This window comes from Aedes albopictus, chromosome 3 (genome assembly GCF_035046485.1).
Source record: "Aedes albopictus strain Foshan chromosome 3, AalbF5, whole genome shotgun sequence".
NCBI lineage: Eukaryota > Metazoa > Arthropoda > Insecta > Diptera > Culicidae > Aedes > Aedes albopictus.
In genome coordinates, this window is record NC_085138.1 from 217544282 (window position 1) to 217560572 (window position 16291).

General features: G+C 36.6%; 1 protein-coding gene across 14 annotated transcripts in view; it reads right to left on the bottom strand.

The window, feature by feature from the left end:
• Positions 1-1481: 1481 nt before the first annotated feature.
• The window catches only part of LOC109411912 (dystrophin), a 387179-nt gene continuing 372369 nt past the window's right edge, over positions 1482-16291 (bottom strand). For 11 of the 14 annotated variants that reach the window (XM_062858890.1, XM_062858886.1, XM_062858887.1 and 8 more), the window contains 8 exons: positions 16096-16229; positions 15807-16036; positions 15237-15743; positions 14662-15174; positions 14475-14603; positions 14301-14412; positions 13298-13513; positions 1482-3128 (listed from right to left, as the gene is read on the bottom strand). In XM_062858890.1, coding sequence (XP_062714874.1) covers positions 3028-3128; positions 13298-13513; positions 14301-14412; positions 14475-14603; positions 14662-15174; positions 15237-15743; positions 15807-16036; positions 16096-16229 — 1942 coding nt within the window. In that variant the 3' untranslated portion in view covers positions 1482-3027. Of the gene's footprint in view, positions 3129-4096; positions 4155-13297; positions 13514-14300; positions 14413-14474; positions 14604-14661; positions 15175-15236; positions 15744-15806; positions 16037-16095; positions 16230-16291 lie in introns of all 14 variants that reach the window. The other 3 variants (XM_062858888.1, XM_062858893.1, XM_062858889.1) reach the window with 3 other exon arrangements.

Consider the following 16291-nt stretch of genomic DNA (forward strand, 5'->3'; position numbering starts at 1 on the left):
AGAAATAAATAATTTTCCTCAACTTTTTGGCTTCCTTGCACCCTATTTCGCCATAGTGTACCAGTTATGGCTAATCCCATAAGGAATGCATGTAAATAGTGCGAAGTGGAACACAATTTAACAAATGTGTCCATAACTGGTACAGGATTCCTATCATTGGCACACGCCGTAACTAAAAGTAGTTTTGGCTCCGTTTCCATATTTTCCCTGTAAAGTATGAAAACTAATCAATCATTTGACATATTGATGACATTCGTCGGTCTTCTTCTTCTTTTTTTCGAAATAGTTTTCTCTAGGTAGTGCGATAACTGGTACAGGCACCCTAGCTAAATTATTGAAACATTAAGAAAACACGGTAACAAACGTACGGTAAAAAAATGGCACTAACTTATCTTGCCCTCTCATATCATACAGAATAGTCTCACATAGTTCCAGTTTGTCGAATGTTAGTTTTTTCACACTTTTACATAATCTTTCTCAATTGGTCACATAAATGTGCCTAGTTCTAGTTTAAAACCTAACGCCATGTCGTCAATTTGATTCATTCCATTACATTATAATTTCAATGTCTAAATCTTCTGTTTACACCATTTCTCTAAAAGCTTTCAATCTGATAAAATTTGTTTTTTTTTTGTAATGACGAGAATAACACCACTAGCTTGATATTTCAAAAAAAATAGTACAAAATAACAATGATTACTTGATAGTCATTATGAAATCTGAGTTTCACCCAAAACCACCAAAATATCATATCAATTGTAATCATAGTGAACTAGAGTGCAGGTCAATATCGAGTCGTTGACTGACATTGAAGTGAAGCTGATGCAACTAACAGGACTGATTTCTTTACGTAAATTAGTTTACGAATTATTATTCATTTCACATACATATGTTAGGCCGAACAAGCCGAATATTCACATAGAACAAAGCAAAATAACTTTGAATTGATGTCGGCCTAGTATAGCAAATATTTGTTTATGACCAATATCTATATCTATATATATAAAAATGAATTTGAAGTCCCTTTGAGGCAACAAAACTCACAAACGGATGAACCGATCAGGATGAATCTTGCGTGGTCTGATTTGTATTCATGGTGGCTGTGTTTATATGTAAAACAAGTTAGGAAAATGAACTAATATGTAAGAAAATAGACAAAATGCTGATTTTTCATGAGCTGGGAAGAAAATCAACACGATCGAAACGAAACCAATCTAGAGTGCGGTGCTGGAATGACATTAACGATTATCAAACCAACATAATTTGGCAAGACAAAGTTTGCCGGGACAGCTAGTTGAACATAAAAGCATAATTTCCTTGACGTTTTGCAAAGATAGCAGTTTTTTTATAAAGTGTGGACTTTTGTTTGAGATTATGCATGGAAAACGAGTCTGGAAACATACATTTTGCCAACATTTACAGTTGAGATGACATGGGATTCATGGCAGATAAGTCATCAGACGAAATGAAACAAAAAAAAATTAAAAAAAAAAACATTCCATTTAGTAGCTATTACATTTGCATTTAAAAAATACGAATACATATTTCAATACAATTATACATGAAAAAATGCAAAAATAAACTTATAGGTACATACCCCTGATATTTTTGAATATTCAATGAGTACTATATTATAATGTTGATTATGGCTAGCATGCAATTTTCGCGGATTGGATTCTCCTGTAAATTCGTTTTCCAAGCTTTCCTGGGCATATTTCTTTGTTTATAAACCATGTTGTAAACAAAGTATTGGAAAAACTGACTTCTATCTTCGGGATATGTGTTTCAATTATTTCATATGTCTATCAGGTCGTTCGACGTAAATTTTTAACGATAAGTACATGTTACTTGTTGATATGAATGCAATGCAATAAATGGTTTAGTAGCCTTGATGTCGTCATAAAATACTTCATGATTGTTTATAGGTTACAATTATCCTCTAACTTGATACTAAACGTTCAACAGTTATCATCGATTCATCAAAGAGAAATGGCGTTCCTTAACATTATCATGAATTTAAACTCGAACATAAATTTATGTCTTTCATTGTTTCAAACTAATTTGTCACATTTATTTAGAATGAGCTATGCTCATTTGTCTAATGCTTGAATGCTTAAAACAATAGAACAAATATTAAGGGGATTCACTAAATAGACTGAATAACTGTGTAAGCCATGATTATCTGATTATTAAAATGTTGCATGAAATTGCGAATAAAATTTTAAAAGATTACCTTGGTGACCGCAACGTTTAACCAGTATAATATTTCAGCGATTTACGCTATTTAGTGAATCTCCCTATTATAACGGAACATATATGAAATATAAGCTTTAGACTTGGTAAACATTATCTGTATAGGTCATTTAAATAAACTCTCTATATATTTTTATTAATGATGGCTTCATGTTAGAAATATATCGATACTGATGACCAAATTAAAGAATAATAATATTTAGTTAAATGCTTGTATTCTGCAAACGTTATCGTAGAATGATAACAAATATAATGGAAACATAGAAGTTTTGTTTGATCTATTTATTCATGACTAGCAGTCCCGGCAAACGTCGTACTGCCTGCCAAAATATGTTTTTTGACATCCTTTTCTATACGGTAGGATTTCAAAATTTCCCGTTTTTCTAGCCTTCCGACTTTTTCGAATTATGTTTTCACACGATCACGTCGGAGCCCTGCACGAATGCAACAATGAAAAAAAAAATACTTTATAGACATTATAAATGATTTTTTCATGATGTGATAAGAAACGTCAATCCCTAAAAAATACGATAAACTGCTAATGTACATTCAAGAAATGATTCTTAATGTTGTGTTTCTGCATAAAATGTGACTTTCTTAATCTTTAGATTATTGTTTTCATATAAGATTAGTTTCAAGAAACAATATGTTTCTATTGGTTTATGTAATATACCTTTTATAATTCGCTACGGTTTTTGACAGCTACTGTAAATATTACAAACCACATAGGAATATTTTGCCCGAGCCACAATAAATAGCTCGGATATGCTCAAATTATTTTTCAGTCAAATCGAGAATTCCGTTGTCGTTCTGCTGCTCAATTTCCTGTTCTGTAATTACGTTCACCAGCTCCTCAACGGCTTTATTCAAATCACCTGAAACGAAAATATAGCAATTTGGTTTTAATGGATGCATGCATTTCGTCGACATCTTTGCGCCAATAGGACGCAATCAGTGAAGTACTAGATTTAAAGTAGTGATTTTTTATTTCTTGCAACTTCAACAACACAGTTACCCAAACTTTTACTCAAACAACATCAAATTAGTATAGAAATCAAAATACCCACGCTGTTTGCACCATTTTTATTGCAGAAATGTAGAATTGATAATCTCACCATACAAAAATCCAGCTCTACTTTCAATCTAGTACTTCACTAATTGCGTTATATTTGCAGATAATAAAATTAGCATGTAGGTATGTACGGAATTTATATTTAAAAAATACCAAATATGGACGATCATACGCAAAGCTAAATTGCGCAGCTGGCGCTTTTCTAAAACAATAAATTACGAACCCTAGACTGAATTACTGATGATAAAAATGGAAGCAATGTAAAATCATTGCAGATTCTAATTACTTCGATACAATTTTTTGACCAGAAATATGTTATTTTTACTTCCAAAGTTGAACGTTTTTCGTTACCTAACCTTACATTTGATCGCCAATATTTTAAATTCATGTTTTTTGTTTTGTATGCTTTTAAGTATTACCCAAAACCCAAACCAAGAAAATTTTCGCCGATGGAAATTAAGCCTTGTGTACATACTATTAAGATACTGATTGCTATCAAATAATCTGATGTACATGCGCATTTTATTATCTGTAGGATATAACAAGCATTTTTATAAGGGTAGTAGTAGTTCGATTTGCACCAGAAAGAGCGTTTCAGTGAAGAATCTATTGTTTACTATCTCGGTTAGTGTTTACTTTTCTATTAACTTTGCCTGCCATACAATTTTGGGCTGCAAATGCTTTTTCGGGTGTAACACTACTCACTATGTACACATGTAAACATGAATTTGAATAGAATTTATACTAAATCAAACTAAACGCTTTATTTACCATAATGTTGTGAATACTATGAGCCTGCGTGATATGTTTGTTGTGGTTTAGATCCTTCCTATTAGTTGTAATGGCAGCACAAAACAGTGGAATGAAATGCGTTAGTAATTAACTGTAGTAACTGAAGCTCTCTAATGACATCATTCATCACGACCATCAGGTCACGACAATTACCTATAAGAGTTCATTCACAAATTTCATAACGCAAAAAAATAGTTTTTGGCACTCTCCCATCCGCTCGTACGTACCCCATTTCGTATGGTTGCTAATATTTTTGATGAGCTATTACTGCCTGTAATCGCTTACCAGTCCCATCTTTACTGGGTCTCCTATTCATACGGGACAGTTATGCAATTACACGCAGTATAACACTAACACCATGAATAACATATAACTAGAGTGACTGGAAGGGAGAGTGGCGTCATGTTCCGATTTTGACAGGTCTCCTGCTCGTTTGGAACGCGCGTTTGTATGGATATTTAATAGCAATTTGACACATGACCTTTGTTCCAATTTTGACATTGACGCCACTCTAAGTTAAAGGCACTCTACATATATCCACCAACGTTTGGAATTTGTCAATGGGCCCTTATGACGATGTTATAGAGAACCTCAACTGTATTCAAACAAACAAAAAAAAACGTGCACAATTGTATGATTAAAAATTTAATAATGGTATTCACTAAACAGATTAAATAACTGCGTAAGCCATAATTACCTGATTATAAAAATGTTTCATGATATTGCGAATGAAATAATCTAAGATTGCCTTGGCGATCGCAACGTTTAATCAGGTTAATACTTACTCAGAAGTTTACGCTGTTTAGTGAATCCCCTAAGCACTCAACACATCAAGCAAAGCAAAGATAACCTTACACATCGTAGTTGCTACTCCGTGATTGACCATAACAATCGAAATTGCACAGAGAACCAATGAATTGGGACTAGCTACACACCAATGTGCACAATTCGAGAGTTCAATACTTGAACGTCAATAACGGCACCGGCCACGTCCTTATGGTCATCGGGAGAGGAAAGGAATGTTAGTTTGACAACCATTGTTACTAGTAACCGTGGAATCCACAGCATCCCCACAGTTATCTCGGGAAGGAGTATTTGTTAGTTATATTATCCACTAAATTATAAAAATACACATCGCGGCCTTCACCACGATTATGATTTATTTGGTTGCGATGACCACTGCACATAAGCAGTGCTGAAAAACTCATTTCGTCATATCTAAATTCAATCACTTACAGATCATTTTAGAAGCTGAATCTGAGAATATGGTATATGAAAAACTTGTGCGGCTAGACCAGTTCTGCAAGAAAGTCGCGTAAAAACCGCTCTTTTTCGAATATTTAAGGTAAATGTCACGGACTACCTTCGAAGAAAGTTTTTTATTTTCCTCGCGATTCTTCTGACGATTTGGTCTGTGATACGCCATCCGCACACCAAAAAATCGATTGAGGGTTTCAGCAAAATTTGCTGATTTGTTCAGTAACCTCTGCTGATCATCAGTAACGTTTTGCTGAAATTCAGCAAACTTTGCTGAAAGTTCAGCAAAAAATTTTGCTGGACCCTTCAGCTCGGCAAAATTCAACAAAATATTGCTGAAAGCGTTTGGTGTGCGGATGGGTCCTCCGCGTGTGAGAAAGTGCAAGAGGTGCCCTCGGAGGTGCCGAAGTTCGTATAAACAGTGTCGAAAAAAACCGTCAAAAGGTTTTACCTTTATTTCGGTTATAAAATAGTTGCGATGTGGTTTTGTTTGGTTCCTGTTTTTTTCGTAGTTTTTCGCGTTTTTGGCTGATATGTCACGCCATCAGATTCGCGAATCAGTCGCTATCAACGGTTCGCGAGTGGTTCCAGAATCAAACAGTGTGGCCTCATATTCGTAATTATGTGAGAGGCCAAGTGACGTGTGCTCTAATGATGACTGAATACGTACGTGATGGTGGTGAGACGAGGAGCGTGCCGAACAAGCCTATCTGCGCTGTTACGACGTTCCCATGGTGATGGCCTTGGATGGATTCCGGTGAGAACGTTCTGATTATCGTTACTATAACAAATTGATGGAGACACGAATGCCACTACCAAACGTGGTAAAGTGTCTTTAATAAATAATATAATAATAATAATAATAATAATAATAATAATAATAATAATAATAATAATAATAATAATAATAATAATAAGCTGAACTGCGACATCAAGACCGTCGACGAGATGATCGTAACGTGGAAGCAAAAGGAGTTGCATGGGACGCACCCCCATCAACTGGAACTCGAGCACATCGATAAGGCGGCGTCAAACGCGTGGCTGGTGCGGGGTGACCTGTTCTCAGAAACAGAAGGTTTCATGGTAGCCATCCAGGACCGGGTAATTGCGACGAAGAACTATCGGCGGTACATATTGCACGAGGACGTGGAGGACCGTTGTAGGAAGTGTAATTCAGTAGGAGAAACGATCGAGCATGTCGTTGCAGGCTGTTCAGTGTTAGCTGGATCAGCTTACCTCGATCGTCACAACGAAGTTGCCAAGATTAAAAATGATATTTAGATCAAAATCAAAAATTTGGGTATTAGAGGGTTAATGTTTTCATTGTCTATTGTACTAAATTCAAAGTTCACTTTAAATGTATTGAGATATTCAATGTCACCGTTCAAAATGACATGCACTTCAAAACTGCATACAACTTGCATGCAAGTCGCCTTCTCAAGTTCAATACATACAAATAAAATCCCTGCTGCGCTATCCACTACACCACGAAATCCGAACAATCGCGAGGTTCAATGTTCAAGCCCGAACTCTCTCGTCAAAAATAGGTCGGGTATTTAAAAATAGATAGAGCGATACAGATCATTCAGATGGGTATGATAGTGAAAGAGATAGCAATTTATTCGGTTCTCATTTGTGGTTGATGAGAATTGTCGTTTGAAAATATCGTAAAATTACTTCGGTAATTTTACGTATTTCCGGCCACGAAGTCTTGGGATCCGATCTTATCTGAGGACTTACAGAAATTCTACTCGTCCATTTTGACCTGGACCGTGAAAGAGGCGGGAGTGCGTGTTCGAAGTTTAGTGTCGCGGTGTGTTTAATTAAGTATGTAATATAGTAAAATGTCAGAAGTCCCTGGGCTTGGTTTATATCTTCCAGGGAGCTTCAGGCAAGTGGCCGATGTGCTTTGCAGTAATGATTGGAATAGCTGAATGTATAACACTAGTTTACAAAATAAAATGAAAGTCGTGAACTTCTGTCAACGATCAAAGTTTTTAAAGCAAAATTTAGCGCTGATTTCGAAACCGCGCTTCAAAAAATTTTAAGTAGAGCAGTTTTTGAGTTTAAGCTCAATATCGAGTTGACCATTTTTTTTTAAATACGGATTTACTAAAATTCAAATATCTTGCGTTTTTTTCAACCAATTTTAAATCTTTTTCCATAAATTAAAAGCTGAATACAATACCATTCGATCATCTGAATGCAGGTTTTGCGTCAGATTAGTGAAATTTAAGATATTGGCGAGTTTTAGGGACAATCTCCTTAAATTTTAGCAAAATTTCCAAAAATTTATGAAGAAATGTATGTTTTTCAACAAGAAAAAAACAATTTAAAAATTCTTTCTCAGTGATTATTTGACATAACATATGTGGGCGAGTTACAGTAAAAAAATCAGCTAAATCGGAGCACTGATTACGGAGAATGAGATGTGTGAAGTGAGCTATTTTGCTTAAAAATAGAACAAAAATCGATTTCAAATCATCAACCTTGTATGGAAAGTCGAAATAATTTCCGCTCTACTGTAATTTTTTTTCTTCGCGTTTTCGAACTCAGGGCATGATTCTACACCAAAAATGATCATCAACTTACCGAGTTCAAAAATACTGTAAACTAGTGTAATCAATGGCAAACAATTCTGTAAAAATCAGATCTTCAAGTCATCTGATATAGTTATACTGATCATGATGCTGCATAGTATATTGAACATTTGTCGAAGTCATTTATGTGCCGGGAAAATATAATTCCAAGTTGGTGAGAATATTACAAACTGAGGGAGGGTAATAGGCCCAGTCAGACCCCTGAATGGGCAATGTGGATTAGTGTATGGGATTGCCATTTAAGGTTTGTAATATTCTCCGAGGCTTTCGAAATCCAACAGGGCGCGTCCCCTGGTTGCGGATAGGGGGAAAAGGGAGATTTTTCGCATTTGTACTGTAATCAGCCAATGTGATATTATCTCCTATGGTGTTGTAGTGCGAATGAATGATCTCATTCTATGGGAATTCGAACCTTGTAATGTATTGTTTATTAAATTCAATTTTCTAAACTTGACAAGGTTTTGAAGACAAACATGAGATGAGAGAATTGCCTAATAGGAAACTCACATCAGCAAAGCTTTTACATATGCAAATGCTATCCATGGGGTCATGTCTAGCTTTTAATATGTATGGCAATGACTGGTTCTTACCTAGTAGGGGTACGACAAGACCACGCGGACAATTCGATTAAAGGCTTAATTGGGAATAATATATTTTCCAGAACTGAAGGGACATTTCTTCCGGGGTGACTGGCAAGTCGGAGAGGGTAAAAGTTTCCGTTTGTTATAATGGACTACCAGCTTGGCGCGCGCCCACAGTTGATCAGCAGGAGTAAATTCATTTTATTTTATATGGCGAAAAGCATCTAAACTCGAATTTCTCGAAATGGAAAGCTTTTACCGAAAAAATATTTGGTAGGCACCAAACCGGTCATCATTGTGCACAACCGCTACCAAATATTTTTTTCGAATAATGTGTTCCACTTCGAGAAATACGCCATTAGATGCTATTCGTCATACAATATTTTTGCGATTTACTTTTAGCGATTTTTCGCGCATAGAAGCTAGCGCCACATTGGTCAATGCGGAGAGTAGGAAAACAGCCAAAGCATTTAATTCATTGACAAAACAAACAATCGGGCGTTTTTTCTTTCTATGACTTGCTTGCACAAAATATTTTGTTTTTTTTTTTTTGGTTTTGGAAGGTATGTGGTTCACTATTGAGCCTTAAAACTATTTTGCATCTGAATAGCATTGATATTGTCAAGTCTGTATCAACACCCTAATCCCACACCAAAATACCCTTTTCCTATCCCATGGCGTTTATGTGGTCAGCAAAGACTATTCAGCCATTACCCCTCCTTATCATCGGCTTTGGACTGACTTGCGCTCTCATTGCCCCACCAAATGCTGCAAAATGAAAAAATGAAAATGAAATATAGTAATTAGGGCCCATATAGCCGATGCGGTAAACGCACGGGTATTCAGCATGACCATGCTGAGGGTGACGGGTTCGATTCCCGGTCGGTCCAGGATCTTTTCGTAAAGGAAATTTCCTTGACTTCCTTGGGCATAGAGTATCTTCGTGCCTGCCACACGATATACGCATGCAAAATGGTCATTGGCAGAGGAAGCTCTCAGTTAATAACTGTGGAAGTGCTCATAGAACACTGAGCTGAGAAGCAGGCTTTGTCCCAATGAGAACGTTACGCCAAGAAGAGAGAAAGAGAGAAATATAGTAAAATGTCAGATGTCTTTTAGATTGAATTAATGTTACTTTCGTTACTTTCCGTTAGTTAGCCAGTTCAATGAGCTAAGCCAAAAGGTTACGTGCGGTCAAGTAGATTGTGTGTGCGTGTTTGTGAATAGAAAAAGGTAATTGATATTTTTTGTTGTGTGGAGTCGGTTTTTTATTCTGGATTTCGATCTAGCGATCCATGGCCGAAAGCTCGGCACACCGCACCTTTTTCGTTAAACGCGCTCTCGACCCCACGTCGCAGTACTCAATAGTCCCGGTTTGAGGGGAAAGCCGGAAGGGAACTGTGGTATCCTGATGTGAGTGTGTGAGAGTGACGAGTCAGTCTACGATAGGATCGGCAATGAGATGGAGGTTTATAGTGTGCGTCTCTAGTTAAAGATGCAATTGATAGTAGTGTAGAAAACCGGTGCGGTAAAAGAAGTAGGATTTGAAATATAGAATATCACAGGAACCAACGTTCCGACAGAGCGGCCGAAACCCCACGTTTTTTCATCGGCGTTCATGTGGTAGCCACCAAACCGACCAAGCCACCTACGACCCCCATCGTCAGCTCCGCCATCAAGCAAATTTTTCGGTGATCGGAACATTCACCCACCGGAGGCGGCCGAAATACAGTGGCGTTTCGGTTTTATCACTGGTCGTTTTAATCACTACTCGCCCAAATTCACGGTTTTCTGTTCGATTTTATCACGATTTTCATTTCGTTTTTATCACACTTGTTTCAAAACATTCCGAAATCAATATAAAGTCAATACAGCATAGTGGTTTCGCAGCGCGGTGTCACGAACACTAATGCAAATCTACTGGTTGAAAATATGCCCATTTGATTTTGCCGGGAACAGCTGATTTTTGTTTACTATTTTCAACCAGTAACTCAGGTTGTGTTCGTGTAATGCAACGTGTACGCACACGCAACACCACTAAAAGCAGAAACCACCATTGTCCAGTCCACCAAAACAGTTAATTAATATAAGCTATGACTAATATATTTTGCAGCTGAACAATTTTTGATAAAAAATTTACATTTATTTCTCGTTTCGCCAAATTCACGGTTTCGTTTTATCACGGTAAAATGTTTTTTGAGCGTGATAAAACCGAAAAACCACTGTACCACGTTTTCTACGTCAGCCATGCGGTAGTCGCTATACCCACCGAGCCATCGACGACCCCCATCGTCATCAACGCCAACAAGCTACCGCGCCGGTCATCCGGTGCAATCTACGACCAGCAGCGAGAAAGGCGCACTTTTCCAAACCGTCGCGGTGCAATCGTCGCAATACCACCATCGAGGATGCGCTAAGAATAGCATTCTGTTTTACCAAGCCGTCCGTCGACCGCCACGCCGTCGCTTCTTCTTTGCCGGCGGCATTCATGAGCAGCTAAAAGGGTACCTTGAGTAGAAAACCAAACCCAAAAGTAACCATGCGCATGCGTCACCGTTTAATGACATTGAATATCTCAATACTTTTAAAGTGAACTTTGAATTTGATACAATTGACAATTGACAATGAAAACATTAAATTGAAATGAAAATTGAATTAACACGAATAATAAATTAACATTGAAGAACATGAAATTACATTTAATTTATTATACATTTATGTACATTTTATATACATTTTACATTATATATTGAATAAATCTTAAAATAATATTTAATTTTATCCGCGGAAATTAAAACGGGTGCTGTAAATTTGACTATTAACCCTCTACTTCCCTTAATTGCTTCAGCTAGAGCACCATCGATTTTCGACGAACTCGAGACAAACGGAATTTAATAAATATGATTGTAATCTCATTAGGTAAACCCAACTGCTAACTGCTTGTTTCAAAGTGGAACTATTGATAAACAATCAAAATATTATTGATTTAGGCTCAGTGTACCAGTTATGGCTATAGTACCTCTAATTCGCCACAGTTGATTTTCAACCTTTAACGTTGTAAATCGACAAGAAAAAATATGTGAACGAAAGATCACGTTCACAAAAGATGATAGCACTCAGTCAAACTTCCCATTTTGCTCAAATTATGATAGAAAAAGCATTTTCCAAAAACAACAAGTCGAGAAAACGACGATAAAAAGTTCAAAAAATCAATCTTATGATAAAATGTTTGTATATACTAAATGTTTATTTTTTATATTAAATCATATGAAGATGAATGTTCTTCATACTAAAAAAAAATAAAAAAAAGATTAAAAAAGCGCAGTGGGACTCATATGCGATTCCTTTGCTCTTTAATCGACAAACGAACCCACGCGTTACATAAAATTTAGACTTCCAAAATGCAGGACAACCAGAAAAGATTTCAGCAATAAATTACATGTTTGCTGCATTGTATTCAGTATTATTTTAAATAATTTAACGCTTCCACACATCACATGAAGTAAAATAGACCCATCGTCATGTTTTATAATGTTGTTTAGATTGACCCATCGTCATGTTTTAAAATGTTGTTTAGATTGACTTTTGAACAGGGTACAAAAGTTGACATCAGCGCAAAAGTAATCAGTTCAATATAGTAGAGTTAGAATAAAATACATTCAGGCGCTGAACAAATTGTAAATGCAGCTGTCAATCGGAATCGCTCACGCAGTGCCCTACTGGACAAAAGAGCTGTAAATTAGGATAAGTGGATGAAGAATTAAAATAAAAAATCCTACTATTTTCACAATCAGAGCTATTGACAGCTACCAAAAGGTCCATTGATTAAAATACCCTAAGCAGGCTCAGAAAAAAAATGTAACTCGTTGCCATAGGGCACTGCATGAAATTCTTTCCTTCTCTTTCACTCTTACAGAAACTTTGTAAACAACAAGGCCACGAAACGTCAAAATCCCATACAAAATCAAAACAGTGCAGTGCCCTATACTCATTTTTTTTCAGCATTCGTCGTAATTATCCAGCTTGGCAAACCTCGTTGAATAAAAGTACGAATCGTGTTTAAAAAATCAACATTTTGCAATTTGTTGAATAAATAACTATTATGTAACGAGTTCGAAGAGATTTTTCTGTTCAACGCGAATCCTACATTTATCATGAAAACGATAGTGCTTATAATAATCACAATAATTATAACAATAATAATATAACTTCACAAGAGAATGTTCATAAACTTGGTACCGTAAACCGGGGTCAAATTGATCTCCGGGTCGAAATTAGATTAGATAAAGCCTACTTTAACCCTCCTAAGATGTTAGGATTTCCGCACCACGATGGCGTAGTGCACTATTAGCGTGCCAGTCTGGTTCATATTGACCCCAACATCCTACTTGGGTTAAAAAGTTTCTTTACGAATATCGCTTAGTATCTGATTCCAACAGCACGATACGCGAAAGAAAATTCTTTAAGGAATGCTTAATCTAACTGAAAAAACGTCTGATCGATTTCTACCCCGGTTTACGGTACTTCGCAAACTACTTAATAGATATAGAAGAAAGGTGTCTACCGTACAGTTAGTCAATACAACAATTATAAATATTTAATACGAAAAGCATTACAAGAAAGCGGTAGCCAAATTTTGCGTTGTCATGACTATGTATCATTCTACTTCTATAATTCCAATCACAATCTTCAATAAAAAAAAGCAACAACACATCACATCGCTTACAAATGGATATAATTACCAGCCATATGCAACAAACTTGTATGAGGAGGAGGTGGTGGCCGAGTGTCAACAGACCCAAAATTGCTGCCACCTGATATGCACTTGTTGACATTATTTAACGGTGCACGATTAGTATGCTCATTAATGTTGTTGATTCCACCACCAGAACTAATCCCGGAATGACCCACATATGCAGGTGAAATTGTTGTTTTAGCAGAAGCTCCGTTCTCTAAACCTAATATAAAAAGAAAAATGTGTTCTCATGTGAGCTAAATATAAGTGAAATTCTATATTGTGTTAACTACAATTGTCGAATGTATGCAGTAAAAACGAGAAGTTAGAACTACGCCGCACCTTCCAACCAACGACAACTGTGATGTATCCGTATCGAGGAGGCTTTCTCTTTATCTTTTTTTTTTAACGAAAGTAAGTCAGTTAAGTTTAGGTTTTGTTCATTGTTGTCATGTTTTTAACTGGAAATGAAGAATTCTGGAATTTTGCTTTTTGTACTAAACAATTGGAACACTGCTTGAAAATGCTAAATTTCGACCAAAAGTTGCTTATTTTGCACCGATTCGACTGAATTTAAAATCTTTATAGAATTCTGCGCGTGAATTTGGCTAAATGATGATCGAGTTATGTAAATGTAGACTTGTGGAGAGTACGGTGGAAAATGGAGGGACCGACCAATCCATCGAGTTAAAGAAAACATTCAGTTCAACTGTTTGGTAATAAGTTAACTGACAACGCAACTGCCTATAGATGCATAGCATTTGTGTATTTTGCTGATACGCATACACATGCCGAACACAATCATAAGTAGGTCCCTCTGTTTTGTAAAAATTTTAAGGTTTGTTCTAGAAATTGTGAAATAAAAACAAAAGTTTTTGTCATAGAAGATGTATAAATATGGTGACAAGTAAAGCGTTATTCGAAACGGATTTTCTATTTTAACGTTACACAGTTTCCTGTCGTTCACATTGAAGCTTTAAAAATTATAGGAATAAAAAATAAGAACTTACTTGAATTCTGATCATAATGTCCATTCTGTTGAAGTTTGGCTGGTGACTCCGTGTTGAGTTGTGACGCTGTAACAGATCGTGTTTGTAATGTGGATGCTTTGGACGTATTCGGCTAAAAGTATTTAATAAATATGAGTTAATCAATTAATCCTTTCACTGCGTAAAAATGTTTACTTCGTCAAGTAGTTGTCGTAACCGCTGTAGCTGCGCTTCTAGTTGTCGGTTATGATCTTCCAAAATTTGCATCCTTGCTTCTAGCCTTCCTTTGTGTTGTCTTAGTAGCTTGGCTTCAGCCATCATGTCCTGAAAAATGATTATTATGACTTAAAATGTAATGATTGACAACTAAATTCTTCCTCACGTTTCCACCCGAGCCTGCGGTGTGTGACATTTGAGAATCATCTGGCGTAGTTATTGGTGTTTGCTTTGATTTCAGCCTTTCATATTCTGCTTGAAGAGAAGCATTTTCCTCTTCCAAATCTTTAATCATGGCTTCTAATTCCTCCCTCTGTTCAGCATCCATCGCTGCCATAACTTGTACCGGAGATTTAGGTCCACCATTATTCGGTAGGGATTGACAATATTGTGCGATTAATTGATGTTCGTCATCGCTATCGGGTGTTGAATTGCTTCGAGTTCCATACTCTACTTGAGCCAAACGGGATGCATACATTTCAAGTCGGGAGTGCATATCATTTTGTAATGTATGAGTACCATGTTGAGGACTAGGTGCAGGGCTTTCAAGAGCATCTCCTTCCAGTACACTTTGAACCGGTAAATATCCAACTCGAGGGTGTTTTTTAAAGTACTTTCTACTTTTGAACTTATTGCGGAGAGCTCTAGTAAAATCTCGAACATCTTCAGTTGATGTAGTCTACAATGTACAAGGGTATTATAATAACAAAATATATGAAAAAAATTAATTAAACATATTACCGTTGTGCAATATTCATGCATAGGATGTGATAGTTTATGGTTTTTAGCATTACGTCCCAAAAAGAAACATCTTTGACACATGTCGAAATTGAAGCACTTCAAGCATCTATAACGAAAACCAACGATTGGATATTCTTTGCAAATATTGCACTTTGCTTGGTGTTTAGCGGCTTCTGCTGCAACTAATCGATGTAGAACCGGAAGCCACACCAAACTCTGAGGTTCATGTTGCAACCAGTTGAGAAAATGTTGCGCTTCAATTGCCGTCTCTGTCAGTTCACCGTTTTGATTCACACCAGCCCTTTCGAAACATGAGCGAACAGACGGTTCTATGTTAGAACCACCAAACGCTGCCACTTCCCCTAATTGTCGCGGCACTTGAATGCAGTCATGCAGCAACAGTCCCAATTTACGTTGATCAACTTTTTTCTCGAGATCCGCAATCAACCGGAATAAATAACGATATTTCTCCTCCAAATGCCCTTTACACAGTAAAATTAGGCCAACCTGCAATCAATACCAAGCACAACAATCGAACAAATATCTCTCTCTATAATAATATCCGCTTACCTTAAAACTAAGAACACGTATTTGACCGGTTCGCTGTGAGTCGTACACGTTGAGAATCCAGTTGATGGCTAAATCAAGCATCAGCGGCATATCAATTGGTTCGATTGTTACATATAACGAATGCAAGACTGTTGTCATATCCGGTATGTCTATTGACTTGTCGTTTTGAGCTCGTAGGCCGTGACGATCAAATGATTCTATGGCAACGTTCATTGCTAGCCGATCAAAAGCTGAACAAACAAAATATGTTATTTTTTAGTGAAAAAAAATGTAACACTGCTTTTTTTACCCAGTCTCTTTTGAACAGCGCGCAATTTGAGAGCAGTTCTATATGCTGAGAAACGAACTTCGTTCAGATCAGCTAGGGATTTCATTAAATCGATCATTTCAGGATGATCCCAATGTGTGTTTTCTCGCTCGTGACTAAAAAGATGAGAAAAATATATAACAAGCGATTTGTACAAACACCACAATATTTATGCATA